This window comes from Heteronotia binoei, chromosome 2 (assembly GCF_032191835.1).
Source record: "Heteronotia binoei isolate CCM8104 ecotype False Entrance Well chromosome 2, APGP_CSIRO_Hbin_v1, whole genome shotgun sequence".
NCBI classification, from domain to species: Eukaryota; Metazoa; Chordata; class Lepidosauria; order Squamata; family Gekkonidae; genus Heteronotia; species Heteronotia binoei.
In genome coordinates this window covers 75,191,210-75,215,849 of record NC_083224.1, presented here as the reverse complement: position 1 = coordinate 75,215,849, position 24,640 = coordinate 75,191,210, and the positions used below count along the sequence as shown (strand labels likewise).

At 42.5% G+C, this 24,640-nt stretch overlaps 1 protein-coding gene across 1 annotated transcript in view; it reads right to left on the bottom strand.

Moving 5' to 3' along the window:
* The window catches only part of SLC41A1 (solute carrier family 41 member 1), a 41,171-nt gene that overhangs the window by 7,204 nt on the left and 9,327 nt on the right, over positions 1 to 24,640 (bottom strand). The window contains exons 3-10 of the mRNA XM_060231321.1: positions 16,855 to 16,962; positions 7,770 to 7,841; positions 6,934 to 7,078; positions 6,685 to 6,831; positions 5,584 to 5,731; positions 4,220 to 4,299; positions 3,818 to 3,952; positions 2,506 to 2,654 (exon numbers count right to left, since the gene is read on the bottom strand). Coding sequence (XP_060087304.1) covers positions 2,506 to 2,654; positions 3,818 to 3,952; positions 4,220 to 4,299; positions 5,584 to 5,731; positions 6,685 to 6,831; positions 6,934 to 7,078; positions 7,770 to 7,841; positions 16,855 to 16,962 — 984 coding nt within the window. The remainder of the gene's footprint in view (positions 1 to 2,505; positions 2,655 to 3,817; positions 3,953 to 4,219; positions 4,300 to 5,583; positions 5,732 to 6,684; positions 6,832 to 6,933; positions 7,079 to 7,769; positions 7,842 to 16,854; positions 16,963 to 24,640) is intronic.

The following is a 24,640-nucleotide window of genomic DNA, read 5'->3' as shown; positions in this document are numbered from 1 at the left end:
CTTATTTTGAGGTAGACACATAGAAAGTGATTAGTTGTTTATTCAGACATCTACTGGTGTTTGGACTAACCTGCAATATTAAGTCACTGAAAATCCAGATGGCATATAAGATGCAACACTGTAGATTTTATAGCAGTAATACAACAACAATGACTACAGTGATCCAACTTGGGTATTCCTCCAGGATATCCTAAAATCTCATTTCACTTTGCTTTGTGCTCCTCTTCTAGTTTCCAGCTTTGAAAATATTTAACATGTTTACTTCTCTTGCTGAATTCCTAGTTACTGAGCATATTTTCCTTATAACTGCACAGTGTCTGACACATTCTGACCGCCAGTGAAAATAGAGAGGTGCCATTCTTCAGTAACCAAAGAATATCCTCACAAACCCTACCTTCTGCGCCTTCCCTTCAGAAGTGAGTTGGATGGCAACCAGAGACAGAGCTTTTCCAGTAGTGCCACTTCTTTTGTAGAGCCCTTGAAGCACACCTAGCAATTATGTTGCTTTCTTTAAAGTACCAAGCCAAATGTTTCTGTTCATCCAGGCTTTTAATTAAATTTTTTAAACAAAACATTTTAGTCAGGACACAGCTATTTTAATCTGTCTGTAGTCTGTTTTTATGCTCTATGTTTTTATGCTGGCCTGCTTTTTATGATATATTTAATTAATATTTTTTAAATATTTGTTTTTATTGTCTTTATTTTGTAAGTTACCTCAGGCAGCTTGCTGGAGAGGTGGCATAAAAATGTTCTTAAACAAAAAATGTTTTAAAATCTGGGTGATGATTTAGTTGCCATAACTCAATAATCTAAACTGGTAGGTTTGCTATACAGATTTTTCAAATTCTTTAAGTATGTCTTCTGTGATATAAGAAAAGCTCCAATTTGCAGAAATGTGAAAAATCTGTGTTTGTGGCAGATAAAAACATTTAAAAAGGGAAGTCTGAATGATGCAGTAAATAACCAAGCAGAAGGAATGAAAAAACAAAACAGTGGTACCATGGGAATAAATTTCATTCACTCAATGTGCCCCAATGCATTTCAAGCAGCTCTTCCTGAGAGGGGGGTCCTATATAAACATTAAAGTAAACAAAAACATAAGATTTCCCAATACTAAAAAACATATTAAAAGGTTATACACGTTAAAAAAATGTTCTATGTATTTGTGAAAATATAAAGATAGGTCTCTTGAGCATGTTTATCTCTTAAATTGCCAGGTCCCTTAAAAGCAATAGCCAGTTTTTTTTATCACATAGCATAGCATGGCATTCTGTAGTGTTAAATACCGCAGAAAACAGCAATATCTGTCACCAAGGAATTCAAAAATACTAATGCTAGATGTGGACACTATTCAAAGTGGCATCACAAGGCAGTCCTACAGAAGAGCTACCAGTTTTAGGATATGGTGATAAAGACAGTGAACAGCTGATTCGATAGCATACTTCTAGGTAATGCTGGCGTAATAGGCAACAGAGAATCTAATGTGTTAATTGCAACCATGCTGACCTATGTGTAGTATTATAAAAAAAGCCCCTCTATCAGAATGAAGAAAAATAGGATGGTTAAGAAGAGACTTTATTTTCTTTAATTACAACATTAATTAAATTGCTATGCAGTATCAATGCTTGAACTTCAGCAATCACTTAGGAGAACTGTGTTGAATCCAACCCAACTATACTTTTAAGGGGAAGGGCAGTTCCATTCACACAGGGGAGGGGGCAATTTCTGCCAGTTCCTCCTCCTCCCTGGCCAAGTATGGTCTGTGTTCATGATCTGTTTACATCAATGGACCTTGATTAGTTCATTTAAAACATTGAATTTAGACATCATAGCTAAGAAGTCAAGAAAACGCTGTAAAGGTAGTACAGGCAAGCAAATGTCACAGGACTTTTACTTGGGAGTTAACTTGTAGTAGATCTCAACTTGCCAGTGTTTTAATAGTGGTATCTTAAGACTGATGAGGAACTATTATTTTATTTATCTTTCCTGAAAATTCAGCAGGGCTACCATACCATGTCTTAATGTGGAAGTGACCAGAGTCCATGACAAATTATATCAAGGATTCATATCATGTGCCAGTTTTAACACCACACTTCCTTGCCACCCAGTAATGCTTCTGCCACTTCTTTCACCATGGGTGTTACTGCTTTCAAATGCTGTACTAGAATACAGAAAGAACTGGTTTTAATTCAGAAACCTTTCAAGCATCCTTTCCTAGGAGAAAATAATAAATGCTAGCCCACAAAAAAATCCAGATTAATGGCCCACATTAAAAGCCATTGTACTAAAACAATATCTAGCTCTGCCAGTTCTAAGAGGTTGCCCAGGAAAGACTTACTGAGCTCATTTCAGGATTATTTTCAGAGAAAGCATCACTCCCCTTAACTGTAGGAGGTGATCAGATTTCCACTATCAATAGATGATCTGCAACTACTCTTCTAACCACATCCCAGTCACATGTTGATCACTGGCAATACATGCCAGGCAACCAGAGCCATGGCTTACCTGGAGAAGTGCTGCTGTCATGTAGAAAACTATAAAGATCAAGGTGAGTGTTGTGTGGCCACCTCGCATGGAACTGATGGTGTAAAGGAAAACCAAGTGGCCAGGAACGACCAGAAGAAAGAGCACCCGAGCAGACTGGGAATTCACATCTGTAGGATGCACCAAGAGACAGCAGAGAAGTTAAGCAGGCACACAGAAGTTTTGAAAGCCAATCTCCTGCATTGTTTTAGCCTCAGTTCTGTCCATTGGAAATAAATGCATTCATACACTGTATATGCTAGCAACAAATCTGAAGTCTTGCAAAACAAGAAACGGTACTGAGCTCTTACTGTATAATTTTGTTCAATGACAAAGTTGCATTTTATTCCTGGACTAGAAATGAAGTTATGTTGGTTTATCAGGGATCATAAAAAAATCAAAACTCTCAGGCAAAAGTCTATGAAGAGTACCAGCCTGTGTCAGGGAGCAATGCTAATAAGGGAATCCATCGACACTTACTTATTCAAAGAAACTGTCATTTTAAAGGATTTTCCCCCTTTAAACCCTAGGAGGGCTACAAATTCTAAAAAAACCCTAACTTCCCAGCTCATAAAATGATTATTACAAAAAAAAAATCAAGACTCTTCAGAAGGTACTAGATTCTGCATTAAAGGGCTTATTCTTTGCTGTGCTGTATAAGCACAGGCATATGAATTTTAGGCCAGACCACACTTTAGGGAAGCTGTAATGCAGAGCCCAGAAACTTAGCAGAAATGTATGGATTGATCTAGGCCCAGCCTCCTGCATTACTACAGAAGCTAGCAGAAGATTTAACGATGGAAAGTTTGAAAACATGCAGGTCTGTTCATGAATTCCTTAATTATTAGCTAGCAATTCTAGTAGTGCTATACTACTGATTTACACCCTTCCCTGTGTATAAATGGCTGAGGCTAAATGAGAGAGCGACCTTTATGCATCAAGACTACTTAAGAATAAACATTCTGTCATCATACAGCAGAAAAACGGGACAAGCAAAACTAGATTGAAACACAACCAAAACTCTTTGCAACACCCATGTGAAACTCCTCAAGTATGCTCTGGGGTAGTATGCAGGCAAAGAAGGATTTGGATCAATTCACTACAGTACTAGCATTGCAGTCGTCCAAGCACTCTGACTTGCATAACCAAGAAGTGTCCAGTTAACCTCCTATTCTATGCAGAAGCTCCAACCCAACCTACCTCTTTAGACACTGCAACATAAAATAAAGTAGGAAAGGGAGAAAGTTCAATGAACACAGGCTATTCTGACCACTGCTATATATTTTAAGGTTACCTGAACTGAAGAAAGTACTGCAAGGGCTTGGACACTTGCGGGGAGCCATCTCTGAGGCTTCTCCAGGCATCCCACTCATGTGGAGGTAAGTGGAGATGCGGCTAGCCTGGACAGCAACTAGATTGCCACCAACACCTGCAGAAAGAAGAAGATACCAGTACAGTAAGTCCACAGAAGCAGCTGTGTGAGCTCAGTTCCTTCCCTAAGGATCAAAGACTTATGAGTCTAGAGCAGCAGCCACACATGTCCCTTACAGAAGAATCTTTGTTGAGTCTTCAACTGAGACAGCAGCAGAACTGTTTTTGTGAGAGTTTCCATTCCCCCACCACATATAGTAGCAAAGCTATACAAGATTCAATTGGATATTGCAGTTTGTAAACACTGCTAGCACAAAGAACTCACCATTGATAACAGGCGTGAAGACTGCCATCCCTGCAAAATTTGGATCCGACACAGTTTTACCCAAGATTAAGCCTCCAACACTGCAAAAAAGAATTATTTTAAGAAAAAAGAGCTGAAGAGAGAGTAGGCCTTTAGATGCTTTAAAGGCATCCACAAGGAGTCTTTGCTTGTAACTGCTTAGCAGAATTTCTGTTTTCAATGAAGCACTAAGTTAAGGTTGGTAATCATTTCTGGGTTGTTGTTTTTTTCATTCAAAACATTCCCCCCCATCTGCTGCTGCCATGTACAAAGTGCTTTTCAATCATGGATCAACCATTTGCAGCTTGTCCTGGAAAAGGCAAGTGAAGTGAAGAGTAGAGATTACAAAATCCAATTGAACTCGATTTTGAACTGGACTGAACAGGATCTACCTTCTTCAGTCTGCTCATTGAACTGTATTCTATTTCAAGGGATTTCTGATGAGCAGTCTGAGCTTGTTAAAATTTGAGATGGTATATCTGCACTTTGAGATGAGTCCAGGTTCCAGGAGCACTTCTGATAACCTAGACATTTGCCCTGTGGGGCTTAAACCATCCTGGTGCTTAAACCATCTTCAAGTTTCAGGACTGTGAATCCTGCCCTCTCATCCCCAGGCTCTGTAGATCCAACTCTACTCTTGAGGGTCTGCTACATCAGTGTGTGCAAATATTGACAGAAGATCTTCAGATGGCACCTGAGAGGAGGGGATTCTAATCCTAAAGATGACAAAGCTGCAGGAGGTGGCTGTGAAGAGACCATTGTAGGAGGCAGATTTTATGAGACCCAGAATTTGATCCATGTGAATGACTGGTGTTGCAGAAGCACCAGTCTCCAATCTAACCCTTGCCAACTAGTGTGAATTCTATGTGCCATCTGTCTTCCAAACAACTGTCTTGGGTGCCATATGCAATTTGGGGTAAGAGGTATTTTTATTCAATAGCTTTACTTGAAAGCTGCACAAGAGATTGCTGCTGCTAGTCTCATTTTTGGCTGCCAGACTACTTGATTAATGAAGGGGTTCCCTATGCATCTGCCCAAGGCACATTTTATCTGGGGCTGGTAAGTAGCCCAGTAACAATACCTAAATATCATCAAATACCATCACAGGGAGTAGCATTTTTTTTTTTTTGCCAAACATGGAGATTAAATAGATGTGAATTTCAAAGAACATGTCTACAAGACTATTTATCCTGATCAAGAGAACTACTTAAACCTCAGTCTTGGAATGGTTTACCCACTTCTACTATGTGGTTTTCTCCCGCTCATTTTTAACCTCCTCCAGGTAAGATTTTGAGCAGAAGGCCACAGGCATCTTTCTCTGCAACAGCCACCTGCAGCCTTCCTACCTGCTGATAGCCATAGCAATGATGACTGGCTCCCAGCCAGAGTACAAAACCTCCCGGGTAGCTGGATTCTTCTTGGCGATGATGATCCAAAGGGGCAGCAGAGCAACAAAGAAAGCAAACACCAGAGGATTCACATAGGCTTTATCCTCTGAGAGGAAAGAAACAGGAAGTCAGAGAACAACCAGGGTGATAAGCAGACATCAGATCCCACTCCACACCCAGAAGCATGCAGTAAAGCACCCCCATCCTGTGTTAACCTGCCAACACTGGGCTCTCATTCACATAGTATTTAAGCAGCACTCAAGCACAGCTCGATGTTGGGAGTTCAGATGCACTGCTCCAACATAGCCATCCCTTGCAATATATACAGTCTGAACGGATATCCAGCAGTCCACATGGCTAAGGGTTCATTTCCAGCTATCAGTTGCGGAGTTTGTAGAAAGGTTCTTGTTTTAAGTGCAAGCTGACCTTTGCCTGGTGCCTAGTTTAACTCTCCACTAAAATGTTCTGTGAGCACTAGGAATTAACAATTAACACAGTGATGGTTAAGAGAATCAGCAGAGCAAGGACTGGAAGCTTACTATTGGATGTGTGTGTAGTTCTCTAAACCATGAGTAAGGCCAAAATTGTAAATACCACTGAAAGCACTTTGGACTGGACACCTGAAACATGGGAAGGCAGCTCTAGATGTGTAAGTAGCAACTTTCTGATGTGTGACAAACAGAACAGTAGTTTTAAACACATTAATACTAAGTTTGCAAATCAGATGGCCGCACAGAAAGAGCAGTTTGCAATCACATTCCAAAGTTTCTGAGCTTTACAGTGCACATGTGATTTGGAGCTAACTGACAAGGGAAGAGAAAAGAAAGTTAGCTCTTGAGAAGGAAGGATGCATGCACAATGAACTCCTGTTTTGCAAACCATGCATTGCAGAAAGTCAGCAGTATGTCTGTGCTAGACTAGTGCAACATCAAATGCACCTTAAGAACTAGATGAGGGGGAGGAGGGATGGGCTAAGGAATCCAAGATAATTTCCAGTCACTTTCTTATGGCACCAAAAATATGCAACATAAAAAGGCCATGCAACCTCCTTTATCTTACCTAGCTCTATGTAGAGGCCCCAGCTGATCCCAGAAAGCAAAGCTAAAGTGATGAGATCACCCAGACTTGCAGCAATAGGCGTAGCCACATTGTCAGGGTTAATGCCCATCTTCCTAGAGCCGATGATTACGCCAATCATGATCATGCCTAGAGGACCAGAGAGAGGCAGTTTAGCCTTGTTGCAACAGCAGCGCAGAGACTGAACACTTTCCCCTCTCCCTGCCCATCTCCAAAGAATAGCCTTCTTACCCAACACAAGGGAAGCTATGAAGGCTGTAGCCACGCTACTAGCGCAGAGAAGAATGGCATGGCCAATGCTGAAGTGTCCATCTGGGATCCAGCCAAATACCACTGCAGCAATTGATGCCAGAAAACCTACCACTGTTGCTTGAACCTAGAAAACAGCCAGATATTAATGGAGGAGAAAAAAAAAAAGCTATGCTTCTGCTCCAAGTCAGATGGAAGCCATAACTCTGGCCAAGGGCTTGTGGCCACATACCCTTTGCTGCTGCTGCCAGTTCTTGCCTGTCATTAACAATGGTCTATGACTGGCTTTTGACTAAATCAGAGAGAGAAATAACTTCTTGTTAGGTTGTGGCAATAAAAGGAAGTACTTCTTCACCCAAAGGGTGATTAACACATGGGATTTACTGCCACAGGAGGTGGTGGTGGCTACAAGCATAGCCAGCTTCAAGAGGAGATTGGATAAACATATGAAGCAGATGTCCATAGTGGCTATTAGCTGCAGCGTATTGATGGAGCTTTGTCTGGGGCAATGACGCTCTGTATTCTTGGTGCTGGGAGGGGAGAAACAGTTGGATAGCTTCCAGTGTCCTAGCCCCATTGATGGACCTCCTGATAACATCTGGGTTTTTGGCCACTGTGTGACACAGAGTGTTGGACTGGATGGGCCATTGGCCTGATCCAACATGGCTTCTCTTATGTTGCTCAGTATTCTTTGGGACTGATAGCCACAGGAGTGGCGATGAATCCCAAAGTACCTAAGTAAGACACAACCAAGGTTTCAGCCTCCTCATAAATTCCCCCCACCCCACAAAGGCACTGTTAGTTTCTGCAAAACCTACCTGTATCAAAGCCATGTTCCCTGTTATCATCCTCCAGAGTTCTTTGGGGGTGTCCATTTGCCCAATGTTAGCCTGCAAAATAAAAAAATGCCATGAAATAAGCAGTGTGTGGTACAAACATGGTCTGGAATTTCTTGTTTAGCAACTGACTCTGCTTTTCACTGCATGCTTTATATCTTGCTTGTGAGATACACTGATTTGGACTGTACAAGTTAATCTGTGGAAAACTGCTGTTCAGGGAACCTCTCATCAATCTACTAGAGCTTTTAGGAATTGTCTTCAATCACATCCCAACTACACAGGATTTAAAGCCTTTTCAGAACTAAGTTCAGAAGAAGAGAAGACCTGAATTAGGACAAAGTTTTGCATTTACAATAGTTTTTCCTGTGTATGCAGACCATCAATATTACAAGCTGCAGCTATCTAAACAGAAACCCACTATATACTTATTTCATGTACACTGCTCCCCTCCCCATATAGACTCATAGCAGCTTACACACTTCTCCATTTTTATCTTCACAACAACCCTGTGAGGTAGGTTAGACTGAAAGTGTGTGACTAGCCCAGGGCCACCCAGCAAGCTCCCATGGCAGAGTGGGGATTTATGCCTAGCTGACACAGATCTGACCAAGGCCAACACACCAGCCACTATACCCCTCCATTTTTCTGCAATGCAGTCAGCCTCTTTGGTCATATTTAGGGTGGAAAGCTGAGTTTTATTGGCATTTAAAGGTTCAAATAAGCAAGAACAGAAGCCCCTACCCTAAGACTTTCAGTAGATACCAAGAAAAGCTGCTGATGCAGTCATCCACCTTGTCAGAAACATGCGTTATTATTTCTGGCTCAAAAATGACTGGTCATGTTGACTCAGCTGTTTGTGGAAGGGGCTCAAGGTCTGATAAGGAAGAAGGGTGGAGTGACACCAGTGAAGATTAGGAACAAATAAAGCACATGCCAGGTGATTACCCACTGAACACACTGGGTGATTTTGCAATATCTGGGGTTTTAAATCAGTTGAAATACCTATGGTGCCTTCAGTTCCCTAGCCAAGGAAAAACTGTGCTACCCTAGGTCACAGGAAAGACTCAACACAAGGACTCCAGAACGGACTGTGAGCTTCCCCCAAATGCATAATGTTCAAAATGAAGTCATTAATGGCAATGTGTTAGATACAATGTGGTACTAGGCAAACTTGAGTCTTTTGCCCAGAAAAAACTACTTGTGGAACTTTCCATCTAATAATATACACACCTTCACTTGGTGACAGCTGAGATCTAAGAGGAAATGGGAGGTATTTAAAGTATTTGTACCTCACCTCTCAAGCAAAAACTGCTCAAGGTTTGAGGTGTAGCCCCATGCTACCACCCAATCACTGAAGCTTCACCCAAGGTTCAAATTTTCCAGTTATTTCTTGCATCACACCAGTGGCCTCTGCAGTCAGTATATAGGCTAGCAAAAGGCTTTGCCCAAATGCAAGAGATATATAAAGAATCCAAGTTTCATAGAATGAAACCCCTAAGTAAGCATCCATCTGACAAATCAATAGAGTATAACCAGTCATGGCCATGAAATTCTGGATAGCCTCAAGTACACGTTACCTTAAAGAGCTTGATGACAGCTGTGGGGCTACCTATTATGCAACTACTCTGGGTTTTTTTCTCCCCTGGGATCAAGTAGCATCATGCCTAACCGAGCAGGGTTCTGTTTCCCTTCTAATCCTTGCTGTTACTCAAGACCAACTCTGAAATTCTATGTCAGCTATCAATCATGAAGATGTCAAAGGTATATTCTACCAACAACACATGGCCAATCTGAGCAAGGTGGTTTCTCTCTGTAGAAAGAAACAAATGCTGCAGACAGATATTAAAAGGAAAAACTTGAAGAAAGCAGAGTAAAACTATCTAGGTTCTAATCTTACTGAACCTCCAGAATATGGCAGCCCACTCTCTCTAAAAAGTACCAGAACAGTAGCACATGTCATTACAGAGAAAAGCTAATGGGTGGTTTGCAAAATGATTTTTCTCCACCCAAGTAGTAGCCAAAACATGTAACTTGTGAGCTGGGAAATACAACCAACAGCTATACCAGCTACAGTGGCAGGCTCAAGTTTTCCCCCAGCAGCCATTTCTATGTGTTGTAGCTATGTGAAGTGGCTTCTGGTGTTGCTTTCACTTCATGCCTCATTTTTTCAGGTCATGCAGGATGAAGATTAATAAAATTTAATCAGAACTAGACCTTCCAGCAGACACAACAGACTTACAATGGCTCTACATCTCACCAGTGCCAGTGAGAAGAGCAGAACACAAGGCGGTACGTTCATTCAGGGACTGTTGTGAACATGGCTCAAAGAGCCCTTGCAATTAGGTTAAGGATCAACATAGCTGCCATTGCTTGCAGCTAGGTTAACTTTTAATCCCCTAAACAGGATAGAAAAAACTCTTAAAGTAAAAAACAAACTACTCTGGGATCCTTAATGCGTGGATAATGAGAACTGGTTCTAAGTTTTCTTTGAGCAGAAAGCTTAGCAACCAAATCCACAGAAGGCTTACTTTAGAAACCCCTCCTGGGTTCCCCATTCCCCACAGGTAAGCCCTTCTTGGGACACCTTTCCTTAGAGAAAGAGTTCAAGTTATTCCAACACATATGGATCAAAACTGTAGCCCACAAAGAGGTGAACTTATCTGATAAATAGTCCAGGGTTTCACCTCAACCTGTGCCAAAGAATCCTGCTGTGTAAAACAGAAACTTATTTAATTAAAATTGCATCAAGTGGGATAGAATGCAGAGTGAACTGTTTTCCAAGTGTGAGCCTAGGCCTCTTGCTGCCAGCACCAGTTTTTCAAACACTTGCTTTCTTCAGGCTCTTTCATGTACTTAAACTATGTCAGGAAAACACAAGTCCCAAATATATAGACATGATTGCCAGTCTGTGCTTGCTAACTGCCTCTCTCTATATGATGAGACATTAGAGCCAGTTGTGACTTCACCTTACATTTGTGTGGCCTTAACAGGAGGCACAACAAGGGGCTGATTTTCGCAATGCCTAGGATAGTGGAGGGGAATAGGAAAACACAGCTTCCCACAGCCCACTGGGAAGTTTTCTTGCACATTTATGGGAGGAAACACTATATTTTTTTATCCTGGGCACCAAGTTGTCTTGCGTGCAGAGGAAATCAGGCACTGGTGTATCTACCTACAAGTGGCAAGCTTTTTCCTGCTTGGCATTACTTTCCCCTTGTAAGCAGAGTCAGTACCAAAAGTCAGAGCAGCTACTCAGTTCCTATTTTTAGAGTTCCTTCCTTCTAGGTTCACAGGTCCATGCCTTTCTGCTGATTCCCAGTTGTATGCCCATCCCTAGTTTACAATTCTCTTTAGGTAAAAAGGGCTGCTTCTGTGGAATAGTTTCGAATCCAGCGGAAAAGGATGCAATCCCATCTCAGCCTTGATGTAAGGAAGCTGCCTTATTTCAGAGTCCAATCTGATATCCTTCTGGCAAATTCTACCAGACAACAGCTTCCCTGGGTCTTGGGCAAAAGGGTCTTTCTGCTGCAGTCCCTATAAGTAGGAACTGAATGTGAAATTTTATATATCCAGAACCATGACATTTTTTCCCTCAGAAATGCCTGATAAATTACTGGGGTGTCATTGAAATAGTCACATGCATCTCACTGTTTTGCTCAGCAGAACGTGAAGCCTTCTTCCAGCCTAAGGAGCCTTCCCTCGCCTCGCACTCTTCTAGAAAAGCCATGCAGGTCAGGGGAATGAAGACTCCTTAGCCTGCAGAGAAACTCTGTACTCTGATGAGCAGAGTGATGCAAAACACACCATAATGATCCACTTGGAAAAGAAAAGTGTTGCCACTAGCAGGGATTGAAGTAGTAGTAGTAGTAACAATAATAATAATTTACTTTGAAATGCAGCACCCATCAATTCTGTGTGCCCAAATGCAGATGTACCAGGAGTAGCAAGAAGATACTACAAACAGCATTTATAGAATCAGGGCATACTTACTATCTTTCAGAATACAGAAAAGTTGTTTTAGCCCCCTACTGAGGAATGTATCTTCCTAACCTATACCTGTGGTCAGACTTCTGCAGCAACACACTAAGGAACACTGAGCCCAGTCTAGTTTGCACCATGGAGCTTGCACAGGAGATGCTTGTTGCATTTGACACTCTTTCCAATGGGCCCAAAGTCCTGACTTTGAGAAGGCAGGAGAGCCACAATAATGCATTTAAATATCTGCCCAATCCTATGGGTGGCTTTCCCAACAATTACATTCATTGCTCTGTAAGACAGGCACCAGGAAGCAGACAAACTCCATGACCAAGGCAACCTTGTTCCTACACCAATGCGTTTAAATCTGCTGGATCCAAAGGTGTCTTCTAAACTCATTTAGATGACACTATTGGGTCCAGCAGATTTAAGCTTCCTGAAAGGGCTTGCTAGAAAACAGCAAGAGGAGGGTGGGGAGCAGACAGGAAAATTGGTTTTACACAACCGGGGGGAGTCTCATTTCCACGCCAACCTCTCTGCTGCTGTCAAACATTAAATTCTGCTGGAATGCTACAGAGGCTTAAGTGGTAGAATTCTAACTTAGCCCTGTGGAAGGACAACTTAGTGAAGAATTACCAAGAGACCTCAAGTCAGGGTCAAGAAAGAATTTTGTGGTTAGAGCATTTACACAGGATGTGGGAAAAACCCAGGGATATAACTTCTGGTTTTGGAAAACCTGGGACAGATCTCTTAAGGCCTATTTCAGACACTGTTTCCTGCAGCTTTTTCCTCAAGGAATCATGACCAGAGAGCACTGTCTCAAAGGTGATGTTTGCTACTATGTTTCAGCCTTCTGGAATGTTTCTTTATAGTGACCTGGTCCCTTTTGCTTTGCCCAAAATGACTATTGCAGCTGCTGGATGCCTTCCAGACTACAGGACCTTGTTCACATACTGCACCATTTCAATTCAAGACTTGCACATTAAGAAGCTTGCACAAGACCTGTGAAAAAGGCTTCACTGGTACTCTGGAGGAGGAAGATAAATCACTGGAAGCAGAGCAAAATCAAAACCTTATTTCATCTTTATGAAGAGTGATAATAATCCCTTACATTTTAGGGAGTCTTAAGGATTGCAAGAACATGGCTAAGCAGTGGCTCATTACAGCTAAGAAGCAGGGAAGAACAGAACAGGAGCAGGTATTTCCAGAGAGCACAGATCAGTGATTTACTCACTACCCCTTGTCAGAATTACAGCTGTGAGGAACTGAAGTTGGAAGCAGCTGCTTATCTCACTGTCCATCAGATTAAGGAGTATCCAAATTGACTTAAACCTGGCAATGCAGCACCCAAATTGACTTTTAAAAAGTAGTGAGCAAGACCAAAAACAGCAAAGGCTCCTTATAAGAGGTGGACATTTATGTCCATGCCCATTTGTCATTTCTCTTCCCCCCTGAAGCTATGTAGAGATGCTCCATTGCCTCTTTTCCTACCCAGAAGTTTACAAGAGGCCTTATTCTTGGCAAGTCAGTTACATTTTCAAATTTCTACTGCAAAACCAATTGACCATACTTGGTTGAGCCTGCACACCTTCCTAACCTGAAATGGTCCTGAGTGGGGTGGTATTTGTCCTGCTGGGGGCTGCAAACATACTGATGAGCTATATGTAACGTTCCCACCAAAGGGAAAGAAGCACTCCCCATCAGGACCATTTCAGGTCAGGAAAATGACATGTCCCCTTTCTCTAATGAAGATGACGACTGCAGATTTATACCCCGCCCTTCTCTCTGAATCAGAGACTCAGAGCGGCTTACAATCTCCTGTATCTTCTCCCTCCACAATAGACATCCTGTGACGTGGGTGGGGCTGAGAGAGCTCTCACAGCAGCTGCCCTTTCAAGGACAACTCATACGAGAGCTATGGCTGACCCAAGGCCATTCCAGCAGGTGCAAGTGAAGGCGTGGGGAATCAAACCCGGTTCTCCCAGGTAAGAGTTCGTGCACTTAACCACAGCACCAAACTGGCTCTCCTAAAGGATGTGCTCCTGCTCTTAATTGGGCCCTCATGTACTTGGGAAACACAGAACTGCAGAACCCACCTCTCCACCCAACATGATGAAAACATTGTGTTGTTAGGCCCTTTGAAGATGAAGAGAACACAATTCTGTTGGCCAACCAGGGCCCCAAATGCTGAGGCTGCAAAGCTTGAGATTTTGGAATCCATCTACATGCATTTTGACCCTGCTATACAAGCGAACACAGCACAAAAGTAGTATTCATCAGAGAAGTTATATATAAAAGCCAGGTGTTAGGAAATAATCCAAAGGGAAGAGTGAAAATATGAAGCTCTTAGCTGTCAGGAGGAAAATATTTAGGCACAGAGTATCATTAAAGTAAATGCTGCAGCAGAGCTTAAGTGCTCCAATACCAAGTACAAAGTGGCAGAAGTGGCCCAGATGGTTAGTCATGCTCACAGATCACTGCCAACACTCACAGCTCCCTAGCGCTTTTCTCTGCATAACATGGAGATGCACTTCTGAGCTTCATTTTATAACTTTGGACTTGAGATGGTGGGGAGATTCAAGCAATGCCAAAAGATGCACAAAGCATGCCAGCACCAGTCACAGCTCCCTTGTGGAAGGGTCAAAGTAGTAAATATTTGGTCCCAACCCCAGGTTTACTGATATTACAGGGAATTTCAGGGAGAGGGAAGACATGAATTACAAGGGGCTATAATTTCAGAGGGTAGCTGTACTGGTCTGCAATAGACTGGTTAGATTCGAGTTCAGTAGACAGCTCAGAGACCAACATGACTGGCTGAAAGAATGCTTAATCTCTTCTCTGCAACTGCCAGTAGTTCAATGTAAATCCCATTAAGGTAATATCCATCTCCACCCCACTGGCTGGTGTCCTAGGTTTACTGGAAGAATTATATTGTTTTGGGGAGGAGGACAGAAAAAAAACTCCCTGGAAAGAATAACCAGATCTTCTTACCCACCAGTATCTTCTCTAAGACCCCCAGCAGTAGCATTATCAAGTGATGTATGTATGGGGACCACATGTTTTCCTTATTGACCTCATTATATTAATATCTCACTACCCATGCTCACACATGTCCCCTCTTATTATGTATATTGTGCTACTGCATCCTGCTTTCCTTCTATGCAACACTGTTCCCGCCTTCTTACTGGGATAAAAGGACTCTGATCTCCATACTAACTGACGTGTGACTCTTGAAAGGTCATACCCTGAGAATCTTGTTTGTCTCCAAGGTGCTGCTGAACTTGAATCTAGTTATTATACTAATGAAACAGAATTAATTGATTACTGTATGGCATTGTGTTCAGTCAGGAGATCCTAAGATTGTTTGGCAGTCAGAAGTCCTAGTTCCTTTAGCGTTATGCACCACTAGGTGGCGAGCTAGCCTTGTTTTAAAGGTAAAAGACGTTTCAGAGGTTTGAGTTTGTCGTTGCCTGCCTCTGCATCACGCCCCTGTTATTATTCCTTGGAGGCCACCCTTCCAACTATTACCAAAGGGCAAACCCTGCTTAGCTTCTGAGATCTGACAGGATCAGGTTAGCTAAAACAGAGTTTGGAGTATTCAGTCATACAGTTACAGGAGAGGCCCAATGAGTCACAGATACAACAAAATGGTCAATATATATTTTTGGGGGGAGAGGGGGAGTATTTTGTAGTTTTTAAAATGTGAGTGTGTTCATGCACCTGGAAGTCATGGTGACCTCTGGTGACTGACCCCTACTGGCGGCCTGGAGAATATTCAAAGTGACTGAATAAAGCCTGCTCCAGCCTCCCAACTGCTGGTATTCCAAGGAGGTCTCTCGTCCAAATACTTGCCAGAGTCAACTCTGTTTAGCTTCCAAGATCTGATGTGATCGGGCTTGCCTGGGTAATCCAGGTCAGGGATGGGTCAATTCTGATTCTTGAAGCACTTATATCAAGCAGAACTGTGAAGAATTTGTATTTCAATCACTCTACAGCAGAGTAATAGGAACCCATTAGAGATATCCATTGTTGTCAAGAGCCCAGCATGCTGCTCATCTTTGTGTTTACAAGACCTGAAAGCTTTTACCTTTTTGGCAAGCTACAATATCCTTCAGAAATAAGGATGAAATGCATTCTCTGGGAATGAGAATGGCAATACTAAGAACCAGAACCCAAATCACAGGGGCTCCTTCACACAGCCAATCCATGAGGAGCACTGCACAACAACAAGTCTTTCTTGCACAAGTAATATTAACACTGACCATTGCACAAGAGGCTCAAACCTTCCGTTCCCCATTTGCAACACAATGGCTTTTGGAAACTAAATCTAGAATAGCTGTATAACCTGGGAAAGTATTCCAGTGCCCTCATTCAATGACAGTGGATGGTTCTTGGTTACCCATGAAAACTCCCCTGGCAAGGGGAGTGACAAAGGAGAGAAGGAAGGGGGAGAAGGGGACATATTAGTGGACTTACATTAAAAAGCCCAACGCAGGTCCATTATCTGGAGATGACACATGGTTCTCAATATGCACATTTAAGTTGCCTGCACGTTCTGAATTTGTGTAGTGCCTGACCAGGTCTCATAGAAAGTTGGCCAAAAGGGCTGTGGCTCTTGGCTCTGGCAAGAATACCTCCACCAGCTGCATCGAAGTGAGAACAAAGGCTATCTATGCAGACATCCTCCGCATACTCTAACTTCATCCGAGCTGCCATCCTCAGCTTTCAAAATATATCTTGTTCATTCCCCACTCCCCCAGTGTGGAGTCTCTTCACATGGAATGATGAAACATGCTTCTAGCCCTCATTGTTTGCTTGGAAGGGAATCAGCTGGATGGCATAAAGCTGCAGAAACCAGAAGGCAGAACTCATTTTAAAAATGTAACAAGCCCTCTGAAGAAACGTGTGCACATGAAAGCTTATACCCAGAATTAAACTTTGTAGTCTTAAAGGTGCCACTGGACTCAAACATTGTTCCAATAAAACCTCTATAAGTGAACACCACTCCAACTATATCTGCATAGAGGGGAAAAAGCAGAGACACCAACAGGCTATTTGTCCCGCCAGCCATAAAGACCAAAATACTCACAGCAGTAGAAAGCCGAGATGCTAGTGTCATCTCCAAATTTCCCTTCAGTCCCAGGAGGGCTGGAACCAGGATGAATACTTCGCCCACATACTTGAAGACATCCCAGTGCTGCAAAACCAAGGACACAGTTCAGAGTCCCATACAAGATTATTACATGAGCTTGCATCTCAATAACTGGGGGAAGGAGTCTTCAGCAGCTTATCACAGGGTCCTCAATGGCATCAGCAGTAGCAAACAAACCGCCTGGGGTGGGGGAAGAATCCTTTATCTGCCATTATTGATTTTCTCCTGCAATGTGCAGCCATGGTAGATTCCTGCAGTCTATAGAATACATTCAGTTAAGACCGGGCAACAGGTACATCCCAAAGACACAAACTGAATAAATGTGCTATACAAGGGCCACAGAATCCTTTGCACGTAGGCAAGAATTCTTGGGGAAATAAAGGGTTCCTCAGCAGCTGGGATCAAGAGCAAGATATACTAACAAAAAGAAGAAAGAACTACTGGAGTGACATGCTTAGTGCTAAGTAAAACAGCAGTCACCTGTTTGTCCCAAAGGTTATAGCCTGGTCCAGAGACACTGAGTCCTGAGTCATTAAGCCCCAGTTTAGAGGTGACAAGGCTGACAGGTAAGGACAAAAAGAGAGCGCTTATCTCAGATGACTTTGCAGAGGCCAAGCACCACAGTTAAATTGAGCTACTGTCAGTTCCAAGAACTAAGGTCCACACAGTCCAATATACTAAGTATGCCTTGGTGCTTTGCACAGGTAGCAGCCCAGTTTAATTGTGATGCTGGACACACACATTGGCTCTGAACTGTGTGTCTTAGGACCAAACCCTCTGTTTGCATTCCCAGAATAAGTTCAGTCACAAGTAGGATTGCTAGAAGGGCCTGATGATTTCCTAGAATTATAACATCTCCAGGCTACAGAAAATGGTTGCTTCACAGGGTGGACTCTATGGCAATATACATTCAACTGAGGTCCCTCCCCTCACCAAACCCTGCCATCTCCAGATTCTACCCAGAATCAACCCAGACTTGGCAACCCCAGTCACAAGAGACTTCCAAGTCATCGATTTCAAGATGTAATTCCATAAATTTCCAAATATGGGCAAAAAATCTAGCCGGAACCAACCCATTCTCCATCATTCTAAAATTTGCATACTCTATAAACATCCCACCCCTCCCGGTATAAACTTCAGCATACTGTATAAACACCCAATCTGGGTTTCTTAGGGAGCTCTAACTACAGGGCGAGAACTGCAACAATGGAGAAATAAAACCACAGAGACCACAGGCAAAAAGTTTCCAAAAAAACACCAGGAGATATTTTAATCCCCACTCCCCCTTGAGAAAGAAGTCTAGGTTAATTTCAGCAAGCGTGTTTTAACTACTAATCAGCTTAATTTCTACCTATTAAAAATAGGAAAGAGTGCTTTGGAAAGGATAAGGTTTGAGTGTCCTTATATCCAACATGTGTCAGCCAGTGTGGGTATTTGAGTATACATGAACACAAGTTTTATCTCTGGTACCTGGCTTTATGGAATCTGTTATCAAAGGTATTAGCCCATATCATGAACCTAGCTTGGTTCCTACTGAGCCTCCACGGAGTTTGTTACCAAGCCATGGAGGTTGATGGGTAAACTGTTATGACACCAGGTGGAACTGCATACGGAACTGCATATGGTTAAGAATCTGCCAATTGACTCCTCTGAAGCATAATGAAGATAATAACCCACCCCTGCTCTTCTCCTATTTTCTTTACTTAGTCATAAAGTTCTTTCATGAAATATAATAGCTTAAATAACATTCCAGATATTCTTATCCCGCCCTTCTAGAGCTACTAGCTGGCTTGCAATAGGTTTAAACACACAAACTCCAGAAGGCTGCAAAGCCAGAAATACACACACACACACACACACACACGAACCCAGCAGTTTAAAAACATTCAAGCAGAAACTACTCTAGAAAGACAGCAGCAAAAGGGCAGGGCAAAGCTCAAGGGGGAAGGAGTTCCCCAGCTTTGGAACCTCTGCAGAGATGTCAAACTCAGTTACAAGGGCAGGATCTGACATAAACGACTTTTCTGGGCTGGGCCATTCGTGCCATAAAACGTAATGCCAAGTACCAGAAGTATAACTTTATAAAGGAGACCAGCCGGTAAAAGCTGAGTTAGTGTCCTCACTGCCAGGCCCCATAGAAAACCTAGAGGCCAGAGATTCAGCATTGGGGAGAGCCAGAGATTCAGCACTGGGCAGATGCTCTTATGCTACCTGGAGGGGGGAACAAACTGCTTCACCAGCCTGCTTCAACTGCCAATACTGTGAGCCTGGGCCCCAGGGTAAATATATGAAGTGGCTGGGTATTGCAAGCCCCTCTCTGCCCCCTAAGCCATCATGGAAGGGGACTGGGAAGATGCTGAACTAACCCCCCCTGCCTGTGTAAGTGGAGGTGGGGGAGGCCCAGGGCTGAGGACATATGCATGGTGAGACCCAGGCCAAGCAAAGCCCAGTAAGTTGGAGACACCTGTGCAGCAGTGGCCTCCTACAGCCATGGCCATCAGGTGATCCATGGTGGGGCAATGCTGAGGGCTAAAGCCAGTCAGCAGGCCCTGCCACCGCATCCACCCCAGGCCAAAGGCTGCTGGATCATTTAAAAGGGGAGTGGGCATTGCATGTGTGGCAGAGGTCCCAGGTCACCCAGCAGAACTGGAGATTGCTGGCACCGCCCCCCCCCCCAAGGCAACCACCACCTACAGCTGAAGGCCACCAGATGGTCTACAGAAGGAGGCTCAGCTGCTGAGTCATGTGCTTATGGCAGGACTAGATTCCTGATGTGTGGAATAAACTGTCAAAGAACACCTTAACAGACATCCTAATTATTACAGAGTAGGCAATAATTTACACTTTACAAACTGTTACAATGTCGGTAAGTAAAAAACCCAAAAAGTTGCAGCACAGCCTAGAACCAAAAATCAGTTCCTCTGTTTAGCCCAAATACTGCCTCCTCCCAAAGACAGTTCCCCCATCGGCCTAACTTTGGCTTCCTCAGAACTCCATGCACTTCCCCCACACACTCTTCTCTAATTGCTTCTACAGAAAAGTGTTATCCTACAGAAGCTTTTCATGCATGTCTTTGATGGCATACGTGAACAGAAAGACAGGTATAAGTGCTAAGAACCGCTAAACTACACCAATATTATATACATAAGAACTTATACCTCCCTTACTTTAAAAGACTCATCCTAGAAACCTACAAGGACTCTATTTTGAATTCTCACTGTATTGAGGAGATTTTGTATCTGCTTGGATCCATTCCTCAGAAGAAAACAATGACTGGCATATGATACTGCTGTAGTTAAGTCTCACTGTGTCAAATAAGAGAGTTCATTCAAAATGTACTTAAAACCACCCAAATTCCTTCCAAGCTATTCACAGGCAGACAACCTTGTCAGACACCAGCATGTTTGTCCACACAGTGTTCTCAGACTGAACACACGTAATGAAGCTTGATCCCATTTTAGACCTAGTCTAAAGGGACTACTCACAGCCAGTTGACAATTAAAGATACATTTGCAGTACAAACTAAGCAGAACTATGCCCCTCTAAGAGCTCTACTTAGGACCGCCCTGTTAACCCTCTTGTCGGATAATCCACTTAAATCCAGTTGGGGGAGGGGAATGCTGGAAGGGAAAACACAAATACCACAGCAGATGTATGGTCCTGGGAAGGAAGCAACTTGTAAAATATTTTTCCCCACAATAGTGGATCACAATGCATCTTCTTCTAAGGCCAACAGAGTTCAGTTTTCCTTAATGATTTTTTATAAGACCAGTGACTGGCAGGTGTGTAAATAGTATAATTACCAAGCAGTTTTGTTTAATGTTCACTGCTCTATGCATTAAATTAGTTCCTAACTAATAACATTAATTCCATGGGGAAGAAGGTAGTTTGAGGCCAAAGAACATTAGAGTTGAATAGGGAAAACACTGAATCTGTGTTCAAATTTGAAGGTTCAAACACTGTCCTTTAAGAGTCAGTTCTGCAACCACAACACAAAAGCTCTGAAAGCCTACAAAAACAGATGTGTGTGTTATCTTGCCTATGTTTATGAGCTTCATTTATACATTTAAATAGGAAGGACAAAGGTAAACAATACCAATCATCAAGTTAAATATACATGGATAAGAATAGATAAAAGAAAACCCTACCTTTGCCTCATCCCCTGCTCACCTGCATGCCTTTTTGGGCTGCTATTACAACCCCAAACATTGCCCAACCTCTAGCAGGTGTTTTATACATGCACAATTGTTGCTGTTAAATTTCAGAGAAGGGGTTATCCTCAAATTAGATTTCACACAATGCTACAGTGTGGCCTTGTTGCATGGACTTGCCTATGCACACAGAGGCTAGCCCTTGGCTATTAAAGAAATATAGAGAAAAGTGTCTGTGTAAAAGGTGCATTACACGTGTAATAATTGTGACAACTGCAAAATGATAGCATGACAGCATTTCTTATACTAATAAAGGCTGCTGTACCAGAAGAGACAAGACACTGGGTGAAAATCCATGAAGCTTCAGGTCAAAAGATCAGATCATCACTATATATAAGAACATATCTACACTTCACATGATCCAGAAGCTAGAGAACTAGAACCTGGGCCCTTGCACTGTAGTCTAATCTATCTCACCACCAGTTCTCCCAGAAGATGTTTTTCAATGCTCACCTGTCATATTAACTGAAACACTGATATCCTGCCTTTCTCAGGAATGACTCAAGGTCTACATGCCAAAAAGTATATTGCAATATAAAATAAGCATATCCCAATCTAAAAGCATTTTCATTTATAGATTTAAAATTTCATATTACATATGTCAACCTCAACAGTAAGTGCACATATTATACTTGCCAATGGCAGCATGAATCTCCAGAATGAACACACCCTCAAATCCTGTTCTGATAATACAACCTTTCTTTAGAGGTGTTGAGCCAATGCTTAGGGTGCTGAATTAAGACCTGTGTTCAAATCCCTGTTCTGTCATGAAACCATGGCACCTTAAAGACTGAACATTTATTCCCATATGAGCTTTCATGAGTTGGGGCACACTTCCTTAGATACAAGTCCAGATTTCTTCTTAAGGGGAACCTTACAGGGGAAAGGATGTCATGAGCATTTGATGTGTAGATTCTCTCTGCGAGTAACAAGTTTCACAGTAATAAACAGATAAGCAGAATGATGAAGCCTGTCCAGGAAAAAGTAATCTGAAGTTTAAGGGGAAATTAACTGATTTTAGTAATTGATTGTGAACTGTTATGGGCAATCTTGGACCAATCACACATTCAGCCTAACCTACCTCACAGGGTTGTTGGGATGGTGGCTCAGTGGTAGAGCATCTGCTTGGTAAGCAGAAGGTCCCAGGTTCAATCCCCGGCATCTCCAAAAAAGGGTCCAGGCAAAATGGTGTGAAAAACCTCAGCTTGAGACCCTGGAGAGCCGCTGCCAGTCTGAGAAGACAATACTGACTTTGATGGACCAAAGGTCTGATTCAGTATAAGGCAGCTTCATATGTTCATATATGTTCATATGTTGTTGTGAGGACAAAATGAGGAAGGAAGAACAATGCATGCCACTCTCAGATCCCAGGAGGAAAGTAGGGGATAAACATGTACAAGACTGATCAGCATATTTAATAAAGCTTACCTTTTCAGTACCTCTGGTGAGCCATCAAATATTTAGTGGCCACCTTCAAGCACTTCCTTTCAAGGTCTCTATTAGGACTTAAGAGACCACAAAGCCTCCCAAATAGTCTGAAGCAAGGAAACCTGAGGGGGTGAGAAGCTTTAGTATGTAATTCTTTTAGCTTCAACCAAGAAGTCCAATCATAACAGCAGTGATGATGGAGCTGCAAACCACCTATTCACCAACCCGTCTTTTACGCCTTGGAGGGGTAATGTATATATGCAGTGGAATAAAGGGGGAAAGTTTTCCCCTGACTCTTCCAGTTGAGTAAGCAAGGGTGTGTTTCTGCAACTGAATGCTCTATCACTTGGGGTAAATCCTTTCTGTAGAAAAATAACAGTACAGTAAAAATTAGGACTGAACTCTTCTCCGAGTTCATTTTCTTTACAGAAAGAGTTAACCCCCCAGTACCACACTAAAGTGTATAAACCCTACTTTCAATAAGAAGTAGCACAGACCAGGAGAAGCTTAGGCACTTGTCCTTCTGTTAGCTGTCAGGTAGCCATACATAAGCAGCAATCTATGCACTATGCACAACACATGCTACAATGAAGGGAAGTTGTACATGAATGGTACCCCAGAAAAACCCTAAGGCAAACAACCCACAAAAAAAGCTGCACAATGTTACAAACACTTATTGACTATATCATTATTACAATTTATTTACATTATTACAATTTATTCACATGTGCTGACTCAATGACCACCTTCAGTTGAGCACCGTATATGGAGCCTAAGCTTCCAATGTTTCAAAAGCTCAATGAAGACGTATTAAAGTCCATCAACTTGTCCAAGTGGAGTGTATGTTGTTTTCAAAAAGTCCACAAGAAGTCCTGAGACCGACTTTGGACGTACCAGCGCAACAGTACACCGGTAGGTATCTGTTTCTCAAGGAACGCCAGCCATTGATGACTGACTTTTTGTAAACTGTATGATTGTGATATCTGGTTCATCAATCCCTGTAGTACGCAAGCGCCTGATGAAGCGTTTGAGAAACAGATACCTACCAGTGTACTGTTGCACTGGCACGTCCAAAGTCGGACTCAGGACTACTTGTGGACTTTTTGGAAACAACGTACACTCCACTTGGACAAGTTGATGGTCTTTAATATGTCTTCATTCAAATGGAATTCCATTTGAATCACTGGAAGCTTAGGCTCCATATACGGTGCTCAATTGGAGGTGGTCAGTGAGTTGGCACATGTGAATAAATTTCAAGTTTTGTAATAATATTAAGTGTCAATAAGTGTTTGCAACATAATGCAGCTCTTTTTGTGGGTTGTTTGCCTATGCACAACACATGCATTAGAGTACATATACCCCCTCTTTTGAGTGGAAAGTAGAAGGAGGGAGATGGGCATGTAATTCTGTCCACTTGTCAACTCCTTACTCCAAGTGGGGTTTAAGACTGCCTTGCCTGCTTAGGAAAGGCTATGTGGGGAAGGGCAATTTGGAACATGGAAGGTAACAGGCAGAAAGAAAGTTAAATGTACCATCCACCAATTCTATCTGAAGCATTTTTATTTAAAATCTCATCAGAGCTTTTCTACAAACTTTAGCACACAACACACAGCTAGCCCAAAATAATCTGAAGAGACATTATATAGTAATTGGCTGTAGAAAACATTGCAACGAGTAAGGTTTACACCATTCCATTGTCAGTGTAGCATCAGATAAATATGAGCTGTAACTGGAACCAACTGACTAGAAAGCAAACAGGGGTGCTTCCAAAGCAGGGTGGGGCGGAGAGAGAGCTTTTTACAAGGACAGAAAACAAGACTCTTCACTTGCATTAGGCGAGAGTCCTTGTTATCTGCCAGCTCCCTCCCTTAATAACTCACACAAGCCTGATGCACACTTATAACCATCAGCAGCTCCCTGCTAGCTCCTCTAGAAACAAGACTTCTTCAGGTAGATAGTATCCTTTGACTAAAAACTATTTGTGTCAAAGCACTGAAAGGAAGAGCTATAATTCCTCTCAAATAAATGGAAAAAATATTTTTGAAAGTTTTCAGTGCCTGATCAAGGGCAGTATGGACACAGCC